This window comes from Onychomys torridus, chromosome 11 (assembly GCF_903995425.1).
Source record: "Onychomys torridus chromosome 11, mOncTor1.1, whole genome shotgun sequence".
Lineage (NCBI taxonomy): Eukaryota > Metazoa > Chordata > Mammalia > Rodentia > Cricetidae > Onychomys > Onychomys torridus.
Genome location: NC_050453.1, coordinates 13,108,563 through 13,136,526, shown reverse-complemented (window position 1 = coordinate 13,136,526; position 27,964 = coordinate 13,108,563). Strand labels below are relative to the sequence as shown.

General features: G+C 46.8%; 1 protein-coding gene and 1 pseudogene across 1 annotated transcript in view; one reads left to right on the top strand and one right to left on the bottom strand.

The window, feature by feature from the left end:
* Nucleotides 1-881, bottom strand: part of Capn2 (calpain 2) — a 55,164-nt gene extending 54,283 nt beyond the window's left edge. The window contains exon 1 of the mRNA XM_036202157.1: nt 474-881. Coding sequence (XP_036058050.1) covers nt 474-710 — 237 coding nt within the window. The 5' untranslated portion in view covers nt 711-881. The remainder of the gene's footprint in view (nt 1-473) is intronic.
* Nucleotides 709-27,863, top strand: LOC118593258 (annotated as a pseudogene).
* The last annotated feature ends 101 nt before the right edge of the window (nt 27,864-27,964 follow it).

Here is a 27,964-nt window from a genome sequence, read left to right as displayed (position 1 = left end):
ACACTTTGAGAAATAAACAAGATCCTAGCTGGATAAACCTAACCATTACAGGTACCTGTGACCACTTATGTAAGCCAGCGCCAGGCTGTGCCCACCCTTGCCTCCCCAAGCAGTCCAGAGTCTTCCACTCTACTCGGATACCCCACCCGGACAGCAGGTCCATGCCCTCCCTCTCCCTCCATCTTACCACTAGAGTCCAATAAAAGTTTCACCCCAGCGGCCCTGTGTCCCCGAGGCTTTGTGAGGCCAAACGCTGCCTCCCGGGCGTGCCCGCTAGTGGGATCTGGGGTCCTGTCCTGCGAAGCGCTCGGGGCCAGCTGGAGGCAGGTCCACTGGGTGGGCCGCAGCCTGCAGCTGGAGTCCCCTTAGCAGCAACCGAGCCAGCACTACCGAGCCCGGGAGCCTGGCGTCTTGGCTCACAACCCTCCACTGCAGCCCTTGCCGACCCCGCCCGGTCCCTGAGCGCTTCCTACCGTGGGCCGCTTCCATTCGATGCCCCGAGTTTTGCTGGAGTAGGGCCCCAACTCCTTGAAGCCCAGAGAGGATGGCAGGGCGGGGAAAGAAGGATCCTGGAAGAGAGCCCCGGCCTCCAGGCACTCGTTCCGCAGCGTCTCATAGTCCTGGTTGAGGTACTTGACGGCTCTCTCGTGCGACCCCAGCCCCTCGGCCGCCTCGCGGTCCTTGGCCAGTTTGATTGCGATGCCCGCCATGGTGCCAATCGGACTGGCTCACTGCCCAGGGCGAGGGGGCGCGGAGACGCGGGGCGCTGCACTCGGATGGGGTGCGGCCGGGCCCGGGGCGCTGCAGCGGACTGCGGGAGCCGCTGCTGCAGGCGATGATTCACCGGCGGGAAGCGCCTGGGCCACGGGGTGTGGCCTCCGTCTCTCCCGGCCTGCTCGGCGCCTGGCCCCGGACGCAGCCAGCCGGGGACCTGCACAGCGCCAGCCCGACCGTGGAGGACTGCGGGGCCGCTGCTGCCACCTTCGGACGGTTCCTGGGATGGCGCGACCCGGGATGGCAGGGGACACACGCAAGTTGGGGTGGGAAACTTGAGACTCAAACCCCAGCCTGTTGGGAGAAAGGCTGGGAGAAACTCAGCAATGACCATGCAGGAAACATTGGATGAGTCAGTAACTGTGTGAGCACAGAGACTAACCCGCTTGCCACTCACCGGCCCACGATCCTAACAGTTCTGCAGGCTCTGGACACATACGCCAACAACTGCAGTTCTGTAAGAAGTGGCTGCCAGTGTGCCCATCTCACAGATGAGAAACTGAGTCCCATAGAAGCTCAGTGATGCAACCCTATGAGTTAAAAGCTAGTCACAGGCAGAATAGGGATTCTAAGGCCCCAGGCCTCTGCGATTACAGGACAGTTATTTGTGCACAAGTAGGGTTCTACAATTTGGCAAAAAAACAGCCATCCAAGTTAAATCTGAATTTCAAGTAAAGGGAAAAGCGTGGCTTTTAGTACACATAGCCCTCAAATATCATCCAAAGCAAACCTATCCTAGAATAACTATGTGATGCCTATCTAAAACTTAGATTTACCCAGGAGGATTTATTGAGTTAATGCTGGGAGAGTATTTAGAATGGAGCCCATGTTGGTGGCTGGTGCCATCACTCTGTCCAGGGAGAGTTTCTGAGTTGCTGCTCACATTCAGAGAACATGCTTCTGGAATGTTTCAGCATTGTTTCTGAGTTAGTTTGTAACTTTGGAAGTTGTGGGTAACTGTAACAACTTGAAATATCTTGTAACATGCAAATGACCCTGTCCCTGGAGATATCAAAGCGTCTTTCTCCCTGTGGCCAAGTCTGTCTGTTTGCACTGTCAACTCTCTGTTCTCCCCGTGCATGAAGCATGTTGAGTGTCTTTCTTCCACTTCTCTTTGGGATCCTGGGCCCAGAAGAAACCAGAGTGAGGCCAATGGAAACCAGACAGTGGGGAAAAGTCAACAGCTTCTGGGAAAGGGCTGTGAAGCTTCAGAAACCATCCTGCTGGAAACACAGGCCTGGTGCTAAGCATAGCGGCACACACCTTGAAATCCCAGCGCTGGAGAAGCAGGGCCAGGCAGATCTCCATGAGTTCTGAGTTCCAGGTCAGCCTGGTCTGCATAGTGAGTTCCTGGCCAGCTATGTCTACAGTGAGACCCTGTCTTAAAAACAAAAGCACAAACAAGACACGATGTGTCTGGCTGCTCTATCTATATTTGTCAAATAAAATCTTTTAAAATGTGTTCATTTTATATCAATACAATAGCCACAATCTTAGCTTTAAGAACTACCCATACTGATACTAGCTTCCTTACCATGCCCAATCTTGTCTTTGACTGGGTGGCTACTGTTGCCCATGGCTGACCCTCTGCTTCATTTGCTCAGGGGTCTTCCTTTCCTTACTGGCTCCCCAGCTCTACTTCCCCCAGGCCAGAGCACTCACACATGAAGCTGAGTGCACCCAGCCCATCTCCAGCAGCTTCTGGGGACGGGCTAATGACAGCCAGAACTTTCCCGTGCTTGGCTAGGCATTTCAAGTGTTTGTTCAGCCTTCCTCTCAGACTCTACCCGGCTCTGTTTGTCTCTCCTCTGCCACAGAAAGATGAGCCCCTCCCCTTTGTTCTGTTTGAATCGGAGATGCTTGCAGAGTCCTGAGATGGGGCTGTTCTGCCCATGACCACAGTCTTTCTTTTGAATGACACTCTCCCTACCTAAGTTTGAGTTTATTTAACATCCTCTATCTTCAAGTTTCAACTCTTGGCACATTGCCTGATAGGCACACTGCTTGTTACCGCACTGTCTTGTGTGCCACTGAAAGAGTTAGGGGCACCACAGCAGCTGTTTGTAGTTTGGGGGTTTCCTGTGCAATGATTTCTGAAGCTTCACAGCCCTTTCCTGAAAGTTAATTTCCCCACTGTCTGTTGGCCCCATCCTGATTTCTTCTGGGCTCAGAGCTCTTGGGGGAAAAGTCTGTCCCAAACCTGCTATAGTGGAGTTTGGTTACCAGCTGGGGGAAGTGCCTCCTTCCTGGCAGCTGGAGGCCAGGCCCACTCCCTGATCCTTTTAGCAACAGAGGCCTGGGCAAACTACACCCATCACTGCGATCAAATCAGAAACTTGCAAGACAGAAGCTTTGCAAGCCTGTGGCAGAAGAATGTCTCTTCTCACCCAGGACTTCCTCTTCCGGTTTAGTGAACACCCTTCATGGTGCATCCAGGCAGGGCAGCAGCAGACCTAGCCAACTGTGTGCACAGAACTCTGCTCCCCAAAGGCCCCACACTATCTAAAGCTACTGCAATGGATTTGCAAACACATAAAGACTGACTTCACCATTTGGACCCGGGCCAGTTTTTAACCTGAGTCAACACTGCTCTTTATGCTTCCTAAAGCTTCCCTCACGATGTTATCTCAGGGGAGCTGGCCAAAAGTCTTCTCTTTCAGGGAAACATGACCCCTGCCAGGGAAACACAAAGACACACACAGATACCTTCTTCCCAAATGAGTCATCCAGCCCAGAAGGGTAGCGGGTGATCAGAAACAGCTGGCATATCTGGAGTATGAGTGAAAGGGATAGGGAGAAAGTGGGAGGGGTGTGTGTGTGTGTGTGTGTGTGTGTGTGTGTGTGTGTGTGTGCTGCAGTTCTCTGTTGGGCTCACACACTTCACAGCTGCCCACAGGAAATCCCCGATCCTTGTTTTAAGAGGGATATAGGAGCAACTGACATGTGGTGAAGTAAGCTTCGCTCTGAAACCCTAGACCACATGTCCCAGGGCCTCCCTTCCTGGCTTCAGACAGCAAAGGACAAGGCAGGTTTAGCATGAGGAAAACCTATGCTTTCCCCTTCTCCCTGTTCCAGGTCTGTCGTGTGAATCCAAAGCAGATCACAGACAATACAATTCTGATGTTATTAAGAACAAAAACCCTTGGAGCAGTGGAGCGCTTGTCTAGTATACACAGGCCAAGTTCCATCCCCAGTGTCCATGTGCAGGCAGTGAAAACAAGCAACCCAGTTTTGTGTGCCAACTTCTGTTTGAACATTAATGTCGCTTGCAGGCTTGGGCATTGAATGCTTGGCCCCCAGCTGGTGACACTGCTCTAAGAAATGGCAGGAACTTTAGTAGGCGGGGCTTAGTGAGGTCAAGTCCCTGGAAGGTGGCTTTTGAAGTACACATGGCCTTCAGGTCCTCTCTGATTGCTTCCTGTCTGTAGTGAGATAAACAGCCTCCTCCTCTCCAGGCTTCTGCCTCCCTGGAGTTCAGCCTCATCTCAACCCCAGAATAACAGAACCAGCCAAGCACAGACTGAAGTCTGAAACCTTGAGCCCACACGAGTAATTCCTGCCTTAGTCTATTCCCCTAGTGTTGGCATCGCGGCTACAGAAAGCCGTGGAACACACAGTGTAACTTCTTCTCCTCTGGAGAGGTCACAGGATATATTCTTTCCTCAAGACTGCAGAGGGTGCCATGAGGCAGAGGGGGCTTCCAGAGGGTGGCTGAGAGCTGAAGAGGAGACTGGACAGGAGTGTCTTTAATCTTACAAAATGCGGGGGTGCTGGGATTAGAAGGGGAGAGGAAACAGCCTGAACAAAGTTCCAAAAGTTCCAAAGGCCCAGATGCTGTCTGAACATCTGCCTGTGTCTCCAGCCTGCAGACAGGACCACAGACAACACACCTCAGGCACCGAAGGCTCTCTCTGAGAGAGGAATTTTCCTAGGGGTTTCTCCTAGTGGCGAATCTGTTAAGGATAAATTATGTCTTCTTTTGTGTGACCCCCTTGGCATTTTCAAAATACCAGTGCCCCCCCCCCACAGTCTTTTTATCTCCTGTGCCTGATCATTTTTGTCAACCCCCAATACAAACTAGAGACAACCAGGGCAGGATGGAGGGGATGACCTCCATTAGATTGGCTCCTGGGCATGCATGTCTGGGGTACATTTGATGGCTGATTGATGGAGGAGGCTCTGTCCCGCTGTGGTCAGTGCTACCCCAGACAGGTGGGCCTAGGGTTGTACCAGACCCTGCTCTGGGGTCTCCGATTCAGTCTGCCTCTAGGTTCCTGCCTTGAGCTCCTTCCCTGACTTACCTCTATGATGGATTGTAACCTGTAGGGTGAAATAAACCTTTTTCTCCCACAGGTTTTGTGTAACTGGTATTTTATCAAAGCAAATGAGGGCATCTTCTCAAGTGGGAACCTCCTACTGCCTGCTTTGCACAGTCAGAATGGTTACACATGTCAGCTCACAATGTCTGTGACATTGTCTGGGGTAACAGCAGAACCTTAGGCATTAGCACCATTACCACCATCATGGCCAGCAGCAGCAGCAGCAGCAGCAGAAGCAATAGCACCTCCATGTGAGGGCACATGAGTGCTTGGACTGCTGCAGCTGCTGACCCTCTGTCTTCACAGTGCCTGATGAAGGGAACAGATACAGAGAAGTACATTGCCCCATCTATGGTAAGCACCACAGGGTACCAGAGAGGTGTAGTCACCGCACAGTCTCCATCAGCAGTATCCCAAGTCCTCCACGTGCATGTTTTTAACCAGAACAAGTTGCTTACTAAGCAAAACTGACTACAAGGCAGGCCTCAAGACCACCCCTAGCCACTCCACCTACCATCTGCATTTTTTCCAGTTCTCAAGTCCCTCTCAAGTTGAAATTCTAGAACTGTCCAGATCTACGTTCAAGTTCATATGGAAAAAAACCAATGTGGCACTCAGTCATTTGGCTCCTGCGTGTGCAGTCTGGATGGTGTAATTTCTCCTGGCACAGCAACCACAGCGGCAGTCCCCCGGTGCTTCTCGGAGCCACATCCAGAATCGAGTTGTTTCCAAATCCATTCAAGTTGACAATGAAAGTTAAGTGTCACATTGGGCTGGTTCAGTTACAATCTGGGGGGCAGCAGCTGCAGCAGTGTGGGTCTACCTGGCCTCTTCATTGTTTTCCTTCACCCAGTTCCATTCCCTTTCTCCATCAGTAGGTGAGTAGGTTCATTGCCACGGAGTGGTACTGAACATACTGAATAGCTATTGTGGTATCTGACGCTGAGTGAGTGGAGGGAAGCTGACACTGGTCCTCAGGCAGGAAGTCTGTCAGCCATTAATCATTCAGTGGATGTATTGGAGGGAGCATATGGGGCTTGCAGATAAGGGGCTGAAGGGCCAGGATGCTGGAATAGTAAAGGACAGGAAGGGGCTGGGAGAGCCAACCACAGAACTTATGAATCAGCTTTCTAACCCTCTGACAAAACATCTAAGACAGTCAGCTGAAAGGAGGAAGTTCATGTTTGGCTCATGGTTTCATTAGTCTCCGTTTTGTGGTCACCTGGTCTGGCAGCTTTGAGCTAATAACGGCGTATTATGTCATAGCAGGGGCATGTGGCAGGTTTGTCCATTCACCCCAGGGCCCCCAGGAGGCAAACAGAGACAGAGAAAGGCAGGAGAGGCTGGGGTTTCAATAGCCCCTTAAGATTCATGTTCCCAGTGACCAAATGGATTAGTTACTTTTCTATTGCTGTGGTAAAACGCTGTAACCAAGGCAACGATAGAAGGAAGAGTTTATTCGGGCTTACAGTCGCAGAGGGATAGGGTCCATCTTGGTGGAGAGGCATGGCAGCAAGTGGCAGACATCGCATCAGGAGCAGGAAATGGAGAGATTTTATGTTCAACTGCAAACGTGAGGGGGAGAGACCAAATTGGAAGTGGGGTGAGGCTATGAACTCAAAGCTTGTCCCCCTCCCCCAGAGACAAACTATCTCTAGCAAAGCCTCCTAAACCCCCTAAAAGGTGCCACCAACTGGAGGTCACGTGTTCAAATATGTGAGCATACAGGGAATAGTGGTGGTTTGAATAGGAATGACCCCCGTAGGCTCATGTATTTAGATGCTTGGTCATTAGGGAGTGGTCCTACTTGACAGGGATCAGGAGGTGTGGCTGTGATGGAGGAAATGATCACTGAGGGTGGGTCTTAGAGGTTTCCAATGCTCAAGCCAGGCCCAGTGTCTCTCTTCCTGCTGCCTGCCGATCTGGATGTAGAACTCTCAGCTACCTCTCCAGCACCATGTCTACCATGCTACCATGCTTCCCAGCGCGATGACAATGGACCAAACGGAATGTAAGCAAGTATGATTAAATGTTTTCTTTTATAAGAGTGGCCGTGGTCATGGCATCTCTTGACAGCCATACAACATTGACTAATTCAAGGATGTTTCTCAGTCAAACAACCACCTAAAATTTCCTCCCACTGGGCCCCATCTCCTAAGGGTCCCAATATCTTCTAACAGTGCTGCAGGCTGGCATCTAGCCTTTAGCCTATAGGCCTTTGACAGGCATTTAAAATCCAGAACAAAGGTTAGAGAGAGGACTCAAAGGTTAAGAGCACTTGTTGCTCTTACAGAGGACCTGGCTTGGTTCCCAGCACCCATGTGATGGCCTGCAACCATTCACAGCTCCAGTTTCAGGAATCCAATGCCCTCTTCTGACCTCTGCAGGTACCAAGCACACATGTGGTGCATATATATGCATACAGGCAAAATGCACACATAAAATAAAATGAATAAATCTTTAAAAATATCCAAGCCACAGCAATCAATCACCTAACCTGCTAGGTGCCCTGCTTTTCCCCTGCTTCCTGCTGTGTTTGCTTTATGACAGTTGAGACATGCTTTCTCTGCTTCCTGCTGTGGTCTACTGGGCGTCAGGTGTTATTTTCTTGCTGTGATTGACCTGCCTCAGTGACATAGCATTATTGCTGTGGTCCCATTTTTTTTTCTAAGCCTTTGATTCCAAACACTCTTCTGGTCCCCACTCCTCATCAACAGGCCCTTTGGTATCCATCCATCTGTCAAACAGTGGGTAACTCAGTGACCACTAAAAATTTGCTTGACTGTGGATCTGAGCCAGTGTTTTTAACTTCTTAGGCCTCGATTTCTCTGTCTGTGAAAGAGAGGCCATGGCATTCATAGTGCCGATAAAGTGCTCGGTAACGCTCAGGTGGATGAAGGCTTCCAGATATAGCTAGAGTTGCTGATGCAATGCAGAGGAGAGCTTGGGTTTCCTTGCTGCAGAATGTGGCTGGCTATGCCATACTCACCCAGGATGCTTCACAATATGAGATCTGCAACACAGAAGTCAGGCTGGATGGAACTTTAGAGGTGTTCTAGCTCAATGGTTTGCAGCTTGACTCTGCAAAGCAACCTAAGTTTCATGAGATGTCAGTGGGTGGTTTGTGTGTGTGGATGTGGTTCTATAATTTTTTTTTCATGGCCAAGAGATTTTGGAAAATGCTTCACATTCCATTTGCCTCTTGATGAGTCACAATGCTGTTTATATGTTAAGGACACGCCCCCCCCCCCCCAAGTTAGAGGTTGTGATAGGCAATCTTCATTGTCAACTGGACACACCTAGGTTGAAGAATTGCCTCCATCAGAGCGGGCATGTCATTTTCTTGACTGCTAACTGATGTAGGAGGGCCCAGCCCACCAGGGGCAATTAGTTGCCATTTCTAGGCGAGCTGCCCTGCACTGCATAAGAATGGTAGCTGAGAAAGCCAGAGGCAGCAAGCTAGCAAGCAACGTTCCTCCTTGGTTTCTGCTTCAAGCTTCTGCCTTGAGCTCCTTCCTTCCTTGGCTTCCCTCTGTGATGAACCGTCACCTCTAAGCCAAATAGACATTTACTTCCTTCAAGTTTTTGGTTATGATTTGTTGGCTTTTGGTTATGATTTGTATCACAGCAACAGAAAGCAAAATGGAACAGAGGTTCAAGAGAGCTTGGGCATAGTGATTCACACCTGTGATCTCAATACTTGGGAGTCTGAGACAGTGGGGGTTGTTATGAGTTTGAGGCTAGCCTGGGGTACAGAGTAAGGCGCTGTCTCAGAAAACACACAAAAGATGCAAGAGGCTTTGGGGGTGCCAACTGTGAAAATACAGAGGGCAGGGAGTAGAGGAAACCTTCGGACCACAAGGAAAATCTTATAAGGACAATGAAGAGAGAGAAGAAGGGACTGTAGGGCAAAAGGACCCTTAGAGTACAGTGTAGCTCTGGGAAAACCTCGGCCACCCAGATGGAGACTTCAGAATAAAGCCGGCTCCACAGAGGACTGCCCGGGTTGAGACCGTCAGTCTAGAACTTCTGTGTGCTGTCACTGGCTGGAGCCCACTGAGGACTCCATCTCTCCTTCTCAAATGTTTGGCACATACTGTTTCATTAGATCCCCACAGTAGCCCAGTGAGCCATCGTTGCCACATTTACAGTTGAGAAAACGGAGGCATCAAGAGATTCAGTGAGGCTCAGGACCACGCAGCCAGGGAGTTGTGGCTCGGGACTGTAAGGAAGGGACCGCAGCTGGGAACCCCGACCCCGGGTGTAGAAGAGGTAGGACAGTGCGCTGGCACCCTGACTTCTCTCTCACAGCCCAGTGCAGACTGCAGGGCTGGCTGTCATCGGCCACCTCACTGCTGGGGCTTTCTGACACCCTCCCCCGCTAGCCCACCTTTCTCTTTTCTACCGTTGTCCTAAGACACACTGTCTTAAACTCCCCCACCAGCCCCTTTCCCTCTGCTCGCGTCTTTGCGTAGCACATTTTGCTTTTCCTGCCTCAGAACCTGCCTGGCTCATGCTTTGAACTTTCCACCCCAGGAGCCACTTGAGAATGCACCTAGGATCTGGGGTAAAATAGCCAGGATGCTTCAGCTGGTGGAGACTTCCTCTCTTCCGGTCCCCTCCCTTTCGCCCCTCCTTCTTGCCCCTCTTCCTCTTCCTCCCCCTCCCCCTTTCTCCTTTTTTTCCCCTTTATACACCCAAGGAGATTTTTCTACGGACTTGGGGTTTTCCTTTCGTTAGAATATTAGCTTGGGCTCTCAGGCACGGTGCTCCTTCTCCCCCGTAGGATCTGAAGTCGGGGAGAGACATTCCTTGCACCCAGCCCTTCTGGGGAGCGAGCCTGAGAGATGTAGCGCTCCTCTGAGGCCTTTTGAAGCTCTGCCCATGAGCATCTGAGAGAGATGAGGGAAACCCTGCTTGGGGCCAAAAAAGGGCATATTCTGGGAGGAACCTCAGAGCTGAGCCTGGGGCTGAGTCACGCTCAGCTATGTGCCCCCACAACTTCTGACTCAGAGCACAGATAACTCAATGTTCACAAAAGTAGACTCTGAGGGGACCCGTCACCTAGTCAGTATCTGTGGTTGAGCATCAGGGGTCCAGGTATCGAAGGCTGACCGCTCAGCGAAGGTCTGGTCCTTACAGGAGTGCTTGGTGCCCGCTGAGGCTGGCTCCCCAGAGACAGCTGGTCTGCCTCTGCTCCTTAGGCTGTGCCTGGTCTGAATGGACTGAGGGTGTGTCTGGGGCCCAGCCACTCAGTCCTGAGCCGGATCTGCAGGGAGGCCTCAACCTCCTGACTCATATTCAGAAGGGAGTGCCCCAGAGCAGACTTGGGACTAATTGAAATAAAAGTCTCATCAGGAGTGTGACTTGTGTCTCCTGAGATGCCGACTCGTAAACCAGAAGATACAGCTGTGGATGAGGGAAGCTGTTCTCTTTGTACTTTAAATTTTAATTCTATTCATTAGTTTATTATTTTTATTTGTGCACGTAGAGGGCTGCCTGTGCCTCTCACAGGGGTCAGAGTGGGGCACTGGGTGTCCCCCTGTACCTCCTTCTGCCTTGAGACCAGCCCTTTTGTCAACCTGGAATTCACATATGTCAGCGAGGCAGCCAGCCAGCTAACCCTGGCTATTCTCCTGTCTCTACCTACCTCAGCGCAGAAGTTACAGATGTGTGCAGGACCACTCCCAGATTTTAGGGGGGTGCTGGCTTCCAGACTCCAGTCCTCATGCCTGTACAGCAACCTTGCTCAGTAAGCACTCTTAACTACCGAGCCTCGGTTCGTTCCAGCACCACTGCAGTCCTTTATATAGGACTCTGTTAAAATACTTGTCCCCTGGTGCCACAAATACCTGCCCAGTTGTCCACTAGTCTGTGGGTTCCTGTTCTCTCCCCCTCTCTCTGTCTTTGGAACTAATTTTTATTAGTACGTATTAGTTGTACAAACAGTTGATTTCATTGTGACGTTCTCAAATGTTCATATAAAGGACTTTGATAATAGTCACCCCCACCCTTTGCTTCTCTTACATCTTTTCCTCCCTACTCTTCCCCCTTTGTCCCTTATTCCTGGACCTGGCCCCTTTTACTCCCATATGTTACTATTATTTTTAAGTTCTGATTCTGAGGTTGAGTGTGGTGGCATCTGTCTGTAATCCTGGCACTCCAGAGGAGGAGCACAGACCAGAGAAAGTGTGTGTGTGTGTGTGTGTGTGTGTGTGTGTGTGTGTGTGTGTAAGGGGGGGGCTTGTTTTGTCCACCACAATGATCTCTAGCTCCATCATTTACCTGAAAACAATACAGTTTCATTCTTTGTGGCTAAAATACTACTCTGCTATGTGAAGGCAGCACATTTTCTTTATCCATTCATCCACTGATGGATGGACTCCTAGGTCGACTCTGTAACTTGGCTTTTGTGAATCATGCAGTGATAAGCATGGTGTACAGGTCTTCACTGGAAGTGGACTTAGGTCCCTAGGTTTAGATAGATAATATAGTAGTTCTATTTCATTTTGAGGGACCTCCATGCTGATTTTCATAGTGGATTCACTAATCTGTATTCCTACAGCAACCTACAATGCCCCCTCACCCCATTCTGGTCAGCATCTGCTGTTGCTTTTCTTGATGATTGCCCTTCTAACTACAGTGAGATGGAATCTATGTAAATCTCCCTGATGGCTAAGGATGCCAAATGTGTTCTGTATGTTTACGGGATGTTTTACTTCATCTTTGGGGACTGTCTATTCATTTCATTTGTCCATTTACTGATTGGATTTTGTATTTAATTTTTGGTGTTCTTTATAGATTCTGTATATTAATCTCTGTCAGATGTATAGCTGGCAACAATTGACTCCCGTCCTATAGGCTCTCTTCACTCAGTTAATGGGCCCTTTTGCTGTGCAGAATCCTTTTAAGTTGATTCAATGCCATTTGCCAATTCTTGTTATTTCTTCCTGAGCTATTAGAGTCCTCAGAAAACTTTGCTTCTACCTGTAACTCCAGGCACCCCTCACCCCATAGCTTCAAATTTTCACCTCTTACATGGAGGTCTTTGGTCTATTTTGAGTTTGTTTTTGTATGGGGTGAGAGATAGTTTTACTGCTCCACAGTGAATATCTAATTTTCCCATTTGTGAAGGGGCTGTCTTTTCTCCAACTTACACTCTTGGTACAATTGTCAAAGATTCTAAATCCCAACATTGACAATCAGGATTAACCATTCTAACATCCCCTCATGGTAAGAGTCTTGAGGGAGTAGAGAGGACGCACCATGACATATTAATAAAAGCTATGTGCACAGCAAAGTTAGAGCCACTGTCATACTAAAGCAGGAAAAACTTATAAAATCAGAATGAGACAAAGTTTCCATTCTCTGTCCTTATACTGTCTTAACTACTCTAGTAGTAAGACAAGAGAAAAAGAGATACACGTAGGAAAGGAAGAAGTCAAATTATCAATTTGTAGACAGCATAATACTTAAAAGACCATTCTTCGGAATCACCATAGAAACACATTTCTGGGTGTATCTATGAGGGTGTTTCCAGAAAGGGTTAACTGAGTAGGGAGGACCCACCTTGAATATGGATGGTACCATCCCATAGGTTGGTGTTCAAGGGTGAATCAAAAGGAGAAAGTCAGCTGAGTACCAGCATTCATCTCTCACTGCTTCTTAATTTTAGATGCAATGTGACTAGCTGCAATGCCTCACGCTCTGGTTACCCTGCCCTGTGACGGACTGTATCCTTGAACTCTGAGACCAGACACACCCTTTCTTCTTTAAGTTGCTTTTGTCAAGGACTTGATATCAACAACAGAAATAACCCATACAGATGCTGAACTTCATCACAGTCCTCTGCATATATTGGGGCAGTCATGTGATCTATGCCCTGAAGTCTGTTTATATGTTTTATTATATTTATTGATTTGGGTTGAATCATTCTTGCATCTTTGAGATGAAACCAACTAGGTTATAGTGTATGATCTTCTTAATTGCTGTTAAATCCAGTTTGCAAGGATTTTCTTGAGGATTTTTGCATCAGGACTTTGGCCTGTAGTTTTCTTTTTTTGTTTGTCTTTATCTGACTCAGGTGCCAGGGTGGTGCTGGCTTCATAGGATGGGTTTGGTATTGTCCCCTCCTGTTCATTTTATGGGGCAGTTTGAGGAGTATTGCTGTTAGCTTCTCTTTAAGAGCATGGTGGAATTCAGCAGCGAATTGATTCAGTCCTGGCCTTTTATTTCTTAGCAAACTCTCAGTCTTGTTTGCTATGGATCTGTTTAAATTGTTTATAGTGTCTTGATTTAATTTGGGTAGGTCATGTATGCCCAGGAATTTGTCCATTTCTTCTAGATTTACTAGTTTGTTTGAAATATAAATTTCTAAAGTATTCCCTAGTGCTTTTCTGGATTTCACTGGAACCTATTGTAACATTACCTCTGTCTAATTTTATTAATTTGGATATTTTATATTTATTTTGGTTAGATTTGTTAACCACTTGGCAATCATGTTTATGTTGTCAAAAAACAACTATTTATTGTCATTTTAGTCTCTATTTTATTAATTTTTGTTTTAATCTTCATTATTTCTTGTTGTCTACTGCTTTGGGGTTTGGCTTGTTATTGTTTTTCTAAGATCTCTTGATGCATCCTTAAGTTATTTTCTTAATGTAAGCACTGTTAACTTATCTAAATTGTCCTCTTGGAATTGCCTTAGGTATATTCCTGAAGTTCTGGCAAGTTGTCTTTTCATTTTAATTTGATTCTAGGAATTTAAAACAATTTCTTGTCAATATTTTTAATGATACATTCCATTCCAGAGTGTATTCTTCAGTCTCCAAACATTTGTGTTGTTACTGTGGGCTGAGAAGGATGTGTGTGTATTCCGTATCTGTTTGATGGAATATTCTGTAGACGTCTATCAAGCCGATTTCATCTATGGTAGAGTTTGGGCAATCTATCTATAGATGAAAATGGAGTATTGTATCAGGACTCATCTGACCCATCTGATGTTTTATGCAGTAAAGTTGTAGCCTGGAATGTGCTGGGGACCCCCAAATGTTGGAGATGCCAGAGCTGTGGGATATCTGCTGGGGAAAAAGCTGTAGACAGGGAGTGGAGCAAGCCCAAGAGACAGAAGTGTGTTGCAGTCAGCAAAGTTGGACGGCGGGCCCATCTGGGCCCTATTACAGCAGACGAGGGGCTAGAAGATTTGAAGTTTTCCCTGCTGGGTTTCAGGCTTGTTTTGGTCCAGCATTTCTTTGCTATGCCTCCATCCTCCCCTCTTGGAATGGTAATGTGCAATCTGTGCCATTGTATATTGGAAGAACATAATTTGAGTTTGATTTTACATAGGATGACAATTAAGAGATTGCCTTGAGACTTTGGATTTTTTAACTGTGTTGAGACTGTGAAAGACTATGGGGACTTTTGACGTTGAATAAATACATTCTGCATCATGATAGGTCCAGGGAGTGAAGTGTGGTTCCTTGAATGAGAACGACTCCCATGGGTTCAGATAGTTGAAAACTTGTTCCCTGTTGGTGGCGCTGTTTGGGAGGGACTAGGAAGTGTGGCCTTGTTGGAGGAAGTGTGTCACTCAGGGTGGTCTCAAAAGCCCTTGCCATTCCTGGTCATCCCTCTCTCTGCCTCCTACTTTTGGGTAAGGATGCAAACTCTTGACTACTGCTTTAGCACCATGCCTGCCTGCTGCTATCCTTTCTGCCATGATGGTCATGGATTCTAACCCTCAGAGTCTCTTCACAACAATAGAAAGGTAATTAAGAATAAATATAAAAAGGGGAAATATAAAACAAAACCTGGTAAGAAAAACTCAAAATACTTCTAAAAGTATGCACGAATAAATGTACAATGGCTGGGTGGTGGTGGCGCATGCCTTTAATCCCAGCACTTGGGAGGCAGAGCCAGATCTTTGTGAGTTTGAGGCCAGCCTGGTCTATAGAGCAAGATCCAGGAAAGGTGCAAAGCTACAAAGAGAAAACCTGTTTCTAAAAACAAAAACAAACAAACAAACAAACAAAAAAACAAACCAAACCAAACAAAAAAAAATATACAAAGAGGGAATTCCAAATAGCATATTGCGTGCCATGCTGAGTTGAACCTGAGATGAGCCTGATGTTTGTCAGAGCTTTCTTAACATCAGTAGCTCCCTCCTTTGTATACTGGTTAGCCACAGTTGGTGTGGCAAACCAGTTCTTCCATTCTTCCAAGACTCCCCAGTTTGTACCCTCTGGCATGGGTACAAACTGTCTCCTAAGTCCATTGAGAACAGAGGAAGCAGCCACATGGGAAGACCATATGGTTTTTCCCACATGGGAAAGCCTGTCTCCACACTTTCAAAGCCCTCTAAGTATTCATTATCCCACTGGAGAGATGCAGCCACAGATGCAGCGTGCTCTGCTGGGGCTTCAGAGTTATTTCATGACAGCAGCAAACTTCACAGCATATAACTGGCTCCAGAGGTTGGTCTGCTCTGCTGGTCCCTGGCTCAGGGCTATCATGCTCTGGAGTTATTCTCAGCTACCAAGAGAGGAACCATCTTCCCTATGCACTTGACTGCCTGAGCCACGCCCACTGCGGCGTGCACTGGTTAGCCTCGTGCCAGCTGCCCTTCCCACTCTCCACAACTAGGGGCACTGTCCAGGGCTGTCTTCTCACCCTGCAGCTGTGGCAGTTTGAACTAGCGCCCCCAGACTTGGGACTGCTCCCTGTTCTCAAGCCTCAAGGGTACTCGTTCTTAAACTCTAGATTACTTTTCAAGCAAGATGGCATCCAGTGACAGTCCTCTGAGCCAGGGCAGTTTCCCTGATGGCTGACCCCTTCCACAAAGAAGTCACTGTTTCAGCCAGACCTCCAATGACGTCTGAGGCTTGTGAGGGCTGTGGACTGGTCTTGTAGGTAGGACTGCCCTATGAGTAGGGATACCATGATGGTCTAGAGTAGTCTTTCTATCCATGTCAACTTCTGCCTCACTCCTTGCCCGAGCCATAGAGCTGGAACAGTGTTCAGCTTAGCTTTCTTCTTTTCAGGAACCCATCTTCCAGTTCTCTGTACTTTCCCACTACCTTATCCCTCCTTTTGTGGATTTCCAAAGCCCTTCCTTCCTCTGTTTCTTTCTTTGAGATGGAATCTATTTTTAATTTTTTTCTTATCCTGGCACCTCTCTTTTGCCAGGCCACACAGAGGTAGATTTTAGCCTGCCATCTTACCTGGAAGTCCTTTGCTCTGATTGTTTAATATAGACAGTGATAATTAGTTATATACTTCCTTTTTTTCTGTGTTCAAAGTTATTGCATATGTTTTTATTTTCATTTGGTTCTAGAGAATTTAAAAATGTCTCCATTCATTTCTTCAGTGGCTCATTGATTGTTCAAAGGTGTGTGCTTGCTCTCATATTGCTGTTTAGTTTCTCTAATGACTCTTGCCATTGATTTCTAGCTTTATTGTTTTATGATATGATAAAATAGGAATGCATGTCCTTCTTGTGGGTTTCTGTGCTCTTGGCAGAGTGCCTGATGCTTGGCAGCTGCTTTGTAAAGGTTTTTTGTTGAGGAATATTATTTTAAGATGTATTACCTTTGTTCATGCTGAGGAACGTTTTGTTTAATGATGTAAAGATGTGTTGCATTCTTTTATGTTGTATTTGTTTAACTCTGTGAAGCTGTGTTACTTTGCCTGTCTAAAACACTGGATTAGTCTAATAAAGAGCTGAATGGCCAATAGCTAAGCAGGACAAAGGCTATGTGGGGCTTGCAGGAGAGAGAATAAATAGAAGGAGAAATCTGGGAGGAGAAGATCAGGGAGCAAAAGGAGAAGAAGAGGAGGACTCTGGGGGCCAGCCACTCAGCTACACAGCCAGCCATGGAGTAAGAAGTAAATAAAGGTATATAGAAGGTAAAAGCCCAGAGACAAAAGATAGACTGGATAATTTAAGAAAAGCTGGCTAGAAACAGGCCAAGCTAAGGCCAGGCATTTATAAGTAAGAACAAGTCTTCATGTACTTATTTGGAAGCTGGGTGGCAGGCCTCCAAGAGTAAAAAAGTAAAACAACCAACTACAGTTTATTGAATGGAAGATAGAGACACAGATCTTTCCTGAGGCATCTTTGAAGTCAGTGTCACTTATGTTGGCTGGGCAGGGGTGCTATTGGCCCTACCTCCTGCATTTTAAAAAGGCATGATCCCTTCTTACAAAAGAACCCCCTACCCCCAAGGGTGGAGAGCTTATCTACAGGAGAATGGCCTGGGACAAAGGCCCTGCACACATTTCCTATTGTCTCTTTTTCTTACTTTCTGTAGCTCAGCTCGTCCCTAAACTGAGTTTTGGGTGATATGGAAGTGTGAGGATTGAGCTAATGAAATCTTTGGGGAGTCTGTTTGGGACCAGACTGCCCATTCATGCATGCCTCAGCTTCTCCCCACTTTCCTGAGGGCATTTTTGGAGCCAACTAGAAGATCATGGAAGCCAGGTCAACCCTGGCAACTCTCTGCATCTTGAGAATACTATGTGGGTGGGATACCTAGGTGGTGGTAATGTAGTGATGGGGGTTTTGAAGAAAAAAACAGTTCAATGGTATGTTTAAATATGATAAGGAAGACTCTTCTGGACCATCATAATAGGTGAAGGGCCCATGGCAATGGGATTTGGAAGCAAGGAAGCTAGTCAAGTAGGAAGTACAGCCAAGGAGCTGGGTGGGGTCAGTAAGTGGAAGCCTCAGGGTGAGGGGATTGGCTTACTCCAGTAACTCAGTTACCCCTGTCATTGCTGAGACTAAGTTCCTGGCCAAAAGCAATCCGTGGTAGGACAGGTTTGTTTGCCATGGTTTGAGAGGGTGCCATAGTCTATCATTATGGTAAGGCATGGCAGACTGTGGCTGGCATTCCTCATATCTGGGCAGGTCAGGAGGCAGAGAACAGGCAGGGCTGGTGCTCAATGGGCTCTCTCTGTTTTCATTTTTTTGTGCAGCCCTACCTTCGGCTACCTTAGAGTAGGGGCTCCCTCCTCATTTAAACCACTTGGGAGACATTCTTGTAAGACACCTCCAAAGATTAGCCTCACTATTGCTCTACATGTTTCTTAATTCAAACAAAACTAGCCATCATACCCACCATTTTTGATGAAGCCAAGTCAGGTGATCAGATGTCACTCAGAGGATAGTGGAAGGTTGGGGACCCCATGATAGTAGCACTGAACAGAGTGGAGATGGAGGTGGTTTTTTTTTTTTTTTTTTTTAATTTTTTCATTTATTTATTTATTTGTGTATGCCTGTGTGTGTGTGCCTTTCTCTCTCTCTCTCTCTCTCTGTGTGTGTGTGTGTGTGTGTGTGTGTGTGTGCGCGTGCGTGCGTGCGTGCGTGCGTGCGTGTGTGTGTGTGTGTGTGTGCGTGCGTGCGTGTGTGTGTGTGTGTGTGTGTGTGTGTGTGTGTGTGTGTAGGTCACAGGACAATTTGAAGGGGTCAGTTCTCTTCTTCCATCTTGTTCCAGAGATTGAACTGAGGCTGCCAGGCATGGCAGCAAGCCCCTTTACCATCCTGCCAGCCTGAGGACGGGCACATTCTTGATAAGGTGACTTAACAGAGTTCTTTGTTAAAAGCAGATTTTATGAGACATGTTCAGAAGGTTCAGGAGCCTGACCTGAGTTTGGTCAAGCAAAGAATCTTTGTTCAGGGCCTGTAGGAGGCCAGAAGTAAGGCTAGGAGGTACACAGAGGTCAGATGGTGTGAGGCCATAGAAGGGCAGTAGGTGTGGGGACACTGTGTATGAGGTGTGGTAGGAGGGAGATCACAATGGTCACTGTCACAGGCATGCCCGGGGCAATAAAGACACATCTGATGACTCCCTCCTCCCAGACCTGGGAAGGACTTTATTTCCTTTATGATGGCACTCTGTGGTGTCTCCCAGCATGTGCTCACTCACAGTGATGGCACTTGGCACATCATCCCTTCATGCTGGCAGTGTTCAGGAGAGAACATTTCTCTTCCCTCTTGTGCGGAACTGGATGGTTTCTGAGTACAGGAAACTGTAAGGCTCCCTGAGATTTCCTGAACAAATACAGTCTTTATACCCAGATCACACAGGGAACTGTGGTGGGTAACCTCACAACCAGCCAGAAAGCCAGGGCAAAATGGCTGCTCTGAAGGCCTCTTTGATGTTTCGTTGGTTCCTCCTTGTGGCAAAATACAGTAATGTTAGTTCGAGGAAAAAAACATTGCATTCAACAATGCAAATGGAAATCTCTATCTAAAAAGCCGTTTCGGCATAAGCAATTAAAACCAGCAAAATCCAGTGATGTATTTATCAAGATCCTGATTTCAAGCCTTCTGGAGTCTAATACTGATCCTTCACATATAAATATGTGATACCTGTTTGTCTATGCATTATTCACATACTTACCAATTATCTGTCATAATAGATCTATCTATCTATCTATCTATCTATCTATCTATCTATCTATCTATAATATCTATCATCTGTCATCTATCAATCTATATATCTATCTGTCTATCATCTATCTATTTATTTATCTATCTGTCTATCATCATCATCTGTCTATCATCTCTACTTTATAACATGCACAGATGGAATCTGTCTCTAACAGCCCTTTGCTTTTATGTTTGTTCCCACTGGCTGAGGCTGAGCAACAGCTTCCTGAAGACGACCACACCCTAATCTTCAGAACCCGCACTGTCTTACTTTTCAGGGTAAAAAGGACTTTGAAGAAATGACGTTAAGGATCTTGAGATGGGGAGGGACTCCTTGATTGTCCAGGTGGACTTAGTGTCATTACAAAGGTCCTTATGAGGGAGGCAGAGGTCTGAGTAGGAAGCGATGTGGCAACAGAAGCAAGGATGTGATGTGACATGAGGGAGAGACCCCAAGCACTCCTAGTGCAGTCAGTTTCTAAGCCCGAGAAGGGCAAGCACATGAACTTCTCCTGCATGCAGGAGGAACTCTAAATTTATTCCAGCAAGGTGGCTCAGCATGTGTTCTGGGGGCTGGCTCTCAGACACACCACTCAGGGCATGGTTGTGAGCAAGCTCCCCAGTGAAGGCAGTGGAAGGATAGTCTTTGTGGGATGATGGAGTGACACTCAGGTCTAGCTGCACCTTTGGGTCCACTGCTTCAGGTAGCTAAAGATGAATGTGTCTGTCCAGTGTCTGGTGTCTGACAGGGCCAGGATCATCATTTCCCACTGGCTGCCTCTACATTTTATAATTTATAAAGGTTTCACTTTGCATATGTTAATTGTGCACCATGGTTTTATTATGACAACATCATGCATACATATGATGTATTCTAATCATATTAGTCCCCCCCCCCCCCCGCCCCGATTACCTTCTCTGGTCTCCTCCCACTCTGCTTATTATGCCCCTCTTCCCAATTAGTTTCCCTTCTTTCAAAATGTTCCCCTCTGTTTTGGGGGAACCAATGAATATAATTAGCGTCACTAACGGAAGCAAGGGTGAAAGATTGCTTATCGGTGCATGGGCATCTTAGCAGGGGCTGTGCCACCAAAGAAAATGTTTCTGTCTCTCTCAGAACAACCAGTGATTGCCTGTAGATCCTCAGGGTGGGGCCTTGCGAAGCCATCCCTCATCCATGACACTTGTTTTAAAAAAAAATTTAGCAATATTTTATTAATTCTTTGAGAATTTCATACAATGTATTTGACCACATTTTCCTTCCTCCCCCAGCTCTCCATTACCATCCTCTCCATCCCTTCCTACCCAACACTGAGCTGTTTCTTCTTTCCCTGTTGAGGGCAGTCTATGTTGCCCTGCTAGTTTTGGGGGTGGAGCCTGTCCGGTGTGTTGTCAACCTCCTGGGTCATATCATTAAGGAAGCCGGCTTATCCTCTCCCAGCAGCTATTAAATCCTCAGTTTGTGGTGGAGTTTTACATCCATCTTGTACCCTCTATATTGTGATTTTCTCTGGGTGGATTTGCACAGGTCTTGTGTATGTTGTCATAATTGTTGTGAGTTTTTTATGGCATATTCTCCAGAGAAGACTGCTTGGACGTGGGTTTAAGATAACAGAAATCTTTATTAGCTGGCTGGCAAGCACGCTGGGTGTTGGGGTCGCAGTGTAGCACTGAGCCTTTCTCAGGATGAGCTTTTAGGCACAAAAACCATGTCCTGGGTTGGCATACATCAGTTAACGAGAGCAGTTAGCCAGAGGCAGAACTACAGAAACCACGAGTAAGGTCAGTACATTCAGACTTTCCCAGAACTATGGACTTGGATGGATCAGGTCTTTGTTTTAGTTTTGGCAGGCAGTGCTGTCTGTGTGCTGAGTTTTACAGCCTGAGTGGTGTTTCCAGCATGGAGTCATTCGTGCTAAGGTCTACTGGGGGCCCCTGTTACTAGTTCATATGTGTGTCTGCCCTGTTGTTTCCTGGATGCTATTGGCCACTTCTGGCCCCTAAAATCGCTCCGCCCCTCTTTTAACACTTATTTTTATGGTACCATTTTGTCTAGGGGTCCGGGCTTGGGCCTCTGTTGGGTTTTTCAGGCAGATCTTCTCCGAGTGGGACAGGATTTCCAAGGGCCTCCGTGAGGTAGTTAGAGTCTGGAGCAGCCTGGGAGTGACTGCCCTCTCCTCCTCCTGGAATGCAGGGCTTGCTTGTTCAGGAATGTGCTGAGAGTGGCTGAGAGTGAAATTCCTTTCATCTGGGACCTCTGTTTTTCCTCTGGAATGTGCTGGGACTGACTCACTTGGCTCAGAAGGTAACAGGAGGGATGGAAAAATACTTTGGGGGCCCAGCTTCAAACACAAGATTGTTTTCCAGTTTGCAGTTGTGCGGACCATGCCTGTCGGTCTGTCCCAGCATAGCGGGACAGCCACAACCTCTCAGAACCTCCGAGGCTGGGGATGGCCAGTAGGTGGAATAAAGATAACAACGAAAACCCCCTTATCAAAGGATTCCTATTTCTATTTCTGGATGTGATCATCAGGAGGTAGCTTCCAGGGCCTTGAAGGCAAGAGGAGTGGGACCCTCCTCTGAGGTGATGTAGCCAGGTGTTCTGTTTTGTGATATTGTCATCATGCAGATAATTCCTGTGACTTCTAGTTACGCTTAGAGGGATTGCATCTTTTGGCAGCATCTGTTTTTACGTTGATCACTACCTCCCTTGCTGGGGTCACAAATCTCCTTGTTAGGTTAAAGTCTTTCTAGCACGTTCTGTACATTTCAGCACAGCCCCCTTTCCTCCTAGCCGTCTGTGGTTTTTGAACCTGGAGGTTTAATCTTGGAGACTATTTTCTTTTCTTCATGAGAACATGCCTGGTCACCGGCCACTGTCGACTGGAGCTCTGGCTCTCTTCTTTGTCCTCATCCTTGTTGCAGGAAGTCCCAGACTCACAGCACCATGGGTCAGAACACGTTTCTGACAGGCAGATCCTGTAGCTGAGCGTGTCAGGGACCAGGGGAGGGAAGATCTCTCTCCACTGGTGTCAGTGGGTGACTCTGCTGTGACTTGGGGCTATTCTTCCTTCTTTCATGGACCCCTGGACCCGGTGTGCCGGAGCTATTTGCCACTCTGACCCTTTCTATCTAGTGACCCAAAGGGGAGGACAGTGACCCATTATTTGTTCCCTGATTGGGGAATTGTGGATTGTTGCTGCCAGGCCATTTGTCCAAGACCCACCCTGGGCTGTGATGAGGCTGACCCAGTCTTTCTTGGTTTTCATGGAGGACTTTTCTCTTGATGAACACTGGTTTGCATGTGAGTGAACCGCAGGCTGAAAACACTTTGGTGTAATCACTACCGCAAGGCATTATGGAGCAGAGAACTTCAGCCCCCTGTGGTGTTCAGAGGTGAGACCATAGAAGTGGTTGGGATTAGGTAAGGTGATTAGGGTTGATCTCATGACTGTGGGAGGGGCTTTAAAGAGAGGAGGTGCATGTGCAAGCTCCAGGATGGACACACACACACACACACACACACACACACACACACACACTCGAGCTTTCAAGAGAAGGCCGTATGAGGTGAGGTCTTTAGGCCTTATACTTTCAGAACCTTGAACCCAAACAGGCTTTTCCCCTAAAGTTAGCCTCAGGCATGTCGTTATAGTGATGAAAATAGACTTGTGCAATACATTTCAAACTTATGGAAAAGTAGTACCAAACGCCCTTGCATATATCATTTGCTTTTTGTTGTTGTTTTTGCTTTGTTCTACTGTCTATATCTACCTATTGTATCTCTACCATCTATTTATTTACCTGCTATTATATGCATATCACATACATATATTGTTATTTATCTGCATATGTGTGAGTCTCTGTGTTTCCATTGCTGGGAGCCGTTCCCGGAGGTGGATGGGTCCCTGCCGACCTGCAGAGGAAGTAAGAAGTTGCCTGGGGTGGGAGGGAGGTGGGGGGAGTGAATGAGCCAGGCCATGGTGATGGTGAGAATCTTGCAGCCTCACTGACTAGCAGCCAGAGCACTTCTTTATTTATACACAATTTAGTAAGCAGGGATAAATTCATGGTGTTCCAAACAGAGATCATATCATTTTTGTTTGGGACATGTGTTTCACTACCTCTGGCTTAGCTTTTAGTCATCATTAATAAACTGTGACAGAACAGAGTTATCATTTCCAATCATTTTCCCTCAAGTTTTGACATCATTAATAAACAGAGTTATCATCTTTAGTCATAAGCCCTATAACCCAATTTTTAAGAACCTAGAAGCATATGACAACCTGTTCTCAGGCTGATAGTTCTGGTTGCTTCAAGGATGCTAGACCAAAACAAAATCTTCAAGCCAGCTCAGGCTTATTGCCATGTCCCAAGCAGTGTATTATTAACTCTTAATGGTCAGAGTGCCCAGGAACAATCCTCAGGCCAAAGCTGTTGCAGTTATTATTTAAATTCTGGCATAATACAATGTTTATATTCTATATCTTTACAGAATTTGTCTAGATGTCTATTCCTGGCATTCCATTGTTCCTTGGTCATATGACACCACAGCGGCTCTGCATGTGCTAACTTTTCTAAGAAAGGGAGGTCCTGACAGCTCATTCTTTTATCATCTTTCCACTCCATACTTTGCTCATCAATATATCTCTGTGTAGGGCAGAGGTATATGCCACATAATTGTCTGAGTGTGTAGTGGGAAGAGGCTGTGGCCAACAACACCAAGTCTTGTTGACCTTTTAAAATTTACTTTGTTTTGAATATCTTGTTCCTGCATAAGTACAGGGACAGATGTTTCAAGAATGTCTCATAGCCTCATGAAGAGACCTCTGGCTTCTTTATGTATGTCACAACCTCCAAGGCATAAGGAAGACCTTCAAATAGATAAGGATATCTCCCTAAAATTGGGAGGGGTAGTATGTTCAGGACTTTCCTGCGGGAAGCTTAGAAACAGGATTTCTGGGAGAAGGCAAAAATTATTCATAAAATTTTTTCTGCCAATCCAATATCCCTAAATTGTACAAATATCAAAAGTGCCCCAAGTATGTAACAGGTAGAGATGAAAACCAAAGGTGGCATGGCAGCCATCATGTGGCTCAGCTTTCCTGGATCTTTGTCAAGCAGCTGTGCTGGCTTTATGACTTCTGCTGTTTCTATCAGATATGGCTTTGGCAGTCCCTGTTTCTTAACACCTGAGAACTGGTTGCAGACATTAGGTAGTTCACCCCTAAAGTAGTTGAAGGTATATTAAAGACTAGATACTTAATATTGATATATTGTTACCATCTAAACCATAGTTTATATATTAAATTTATTAGTTTCTTTGATGGCTGTGGAAACATTCCCTGGTAAAGGGCCCAATGCAGGCAATGGAATGCATTCAGATGTTATATCTTTCAGTCTTCTTAAAGCCACAGAGGTTTCTCAGCTTATATTGTCTTTCACGACCATGACATTTTAAAAGAACACAGAGTATGGTTGGTGCAATGCCTTCAGTTTGAGTTTCTTTGATCTTTGCCCGAGATTGAGATATGATTTTGAGCTGTGTGCCCTTTATAGGACATTGCTTTAAGGAGGCATGCAACATTGATTTGTTTGATTTCTCGTGATGCTAGTTTTGATCAAACTAGGGACTGCCAGTTTCTCCATTACCAAGTTATTTCCCCCTTTGTAATTAATCAATCATTTGCTGGGAAATATTTTGATACCACATGCTTTTTCTCATCAAACTTCCACCTACTAGTTTTAACCTTTGTAACAGGGGCCCCAAGACCTTAGCACAACTGACTCCATGGTGGAAGTACTGTTCAGGATGTAAAACTCAGCATGTAGACAGTACCATCTGCCAGAACTGAAACAAAGATCTAATCCATCAACGTCCATGTAGTTCTGGGAAAGTCTCTAAATGTACTAACCTTGCTCCTTGACTTCTGTAGTTCTGCTTCTGGCTAACTTTTGTTAACTAAGTATATCAAGCCAGGACATGGTTTTTGTGCTTAAAAGCTCACCGTGAGAAAGGCTGGGCTACTCTGGGGTCCTGAACTGGCCGATAGTCACCGGCCGGCTAATGAAGACTTTGTATAGTCTTAAACCCATGTCCCAGTAGTCTTCTCGGGTGGATGCCTCACAACAGCCTTCATCAGCATTTCTGGTCTGAACCAACAATTGTCATGATTGTTATAATCAGTGTTTAATGATGTCTTCTTCCTTTGCTGGTTGACATTTCATGATTAGAAAGCACCTTCCTTCTAGCCCTTACACAGATAAGGACACCTGGAGTCTCACTTTACTCTGCATGCCTTAGAATGCATTACCATTATTATTTATTTTGATGCACCCTTTGGCCCTGATTTTTACAAGGATCTGTCCCTTCAAGTTACCTCCTCTGCCCTCCTGCCATGTCCTCATCATTCATGGAGAACAAAAACATATTCTAGCGTCTTCTTACACATGTCCTGTTGTCTGCTCAGGAATGAACTGCTTCTTGAGGACCCACGGTCTCTTTCATGGAGAAACTGAGAGCCGAGCATTGATTGCTAGGGAAGTAACCATAGTTCCTGGTCCTTGAGGCAGGCAGAACTCTCCTGTGTATAGACAGGTCCAGTAAACAGGCCCCCCACAAGGATATTCTCATTCTCTAGTAGAATGTTTAATTGCCTTTTTTTGGGGGGTTTGTTATTCACCATGGAAGAGGTCCATGAGTCTATAAAGTCATATTTTAACATGTAGATGTTTAGTCCAGTACAGGAGTAAATAGTTTCTATCAAGTTAAAAACAAAAACAATGAAAATGGACACAAATCTCAAAACAAAAACCAAATTTAGAAATTCCCAGTTTTCTTGCCCTGTGTGGTGTCAACCAGTTTGTGCCTCCTTGAACCAGCTTTATTATCTGGATGGTTCTTTCATTCATTAAGCAAATCATAAAAAATTAGGTACATGCCAGGTGGTGGTGTCACACACCTTTAACCTTAGTACTCGGGAGGCAGAGGCAGGCTGATCTCTGTAAATTCGAGGCCAGCCTGGTCTACAGAGCAAGTTCCAGGACAGCCAGGGCTACACAGAGAAACTGTCTTGAAAAACAAAACAAAACAAAAACCAACAATAAACAGCAAACAAACAAATTAGGTATGTAAGAGGGGTTGTCACCACCTCAGGACTGCCCAGGGTGGAGAACCATGCTCTTACCTCTGTCCATCCTCTGGTGTTCTCGCTCTCCAGGCCCGCCTGAGGCCGGTGGTCCAGTCCTAGCCATCCTGCGGCCTGGCCTTGCCCTGTTGCAGTCATGGGCTGATTCCGAGGCAGTAAGGCCGAGCACCAGTGCAATGAGAAGGCCCTGAGAGAGGCCAAGGAAAGACAGAGAAGCAGCTGCAGAAGTACAAGCAGGGTTACCTGTCACTGCCTGCTGCTGGGTGCTGGAAATTCACAATTGTGAAGCAGATGAGGAGTCTGCATGTTAATGGGTTTAATGGAGATAGAGAGAAGGCCACCGAAGTGCAGGTCATCAAAAACAACCTGAAGGAGGCCTCTGAAACCATTGTTGCCTCCATGAGCAACCTGGTGCCCTCTATGGAGCTGGCCAATACTGAGAAGAAATGAGCACACTCTGAACTGACTGGGTAGAACTTTGGCTTCCCAGGTGAATTCTACCAACATGCCAAGGCTCTGTGGGAGGCGTAGGGAGTGGGTGCCTGCTACCAGCGCTCCAGTGAGCATCCGCTGACTGAGCCCAGTACTTCCGGGACAGGGTCAGTGTGATCAAGCAGCCTGACTATGTGCCAAGTGACCAGGACCTGCTTCTCTGCCGCATCCCGACCTCTGGAATCTTTGAGATTAAGTTCCAGGTGGACAGAGTCAGCTGTGGGAACCAGCACTATGAATGCTGCATGATGTGACTGCCTTCATCTTCGTGGTGGTTAGCAGCGGCTACACATGACCACGAGAGAGGACAACACAGATCATATGCCCGCAGGAGGCTCTGAACCTCTTCAAGAGCATCACAGATGGCTGCCCATGCTCTCTTCCATCCTTGTCCTCAACAAGCAAGACCAGCTTGCTGAGAAAGTCCTCACTGGGAAATCCAAGGGTGAGGGCTACTTTGAGTTTGCCCTCCACACTCCTCTTGAGGATGTGACTCCCCAACCTGGAGAGGACCTACAACCTCCCTAGGTTAGCAGCTACTTCATCCGGTATGAGTTCCTAAGAATTAGTGTTGCTAGTGGAGATGGGCACCGCTACTGTGACCCTTACTTTGCCTGTGCCCTGGACACTGAGAACATCTTCAGTGACTGCCATGACATCATCCAATTCATGCATCTCTGCCAATAGGAGCTGCTCTAAGAAGGGAACACCCAAATTTAATTCAGCCTTAAGCACAATTAATTAAGAATGAAACGTAATTGTACAACCAGTTCACCATTCACCATAGGGCACAATTAATG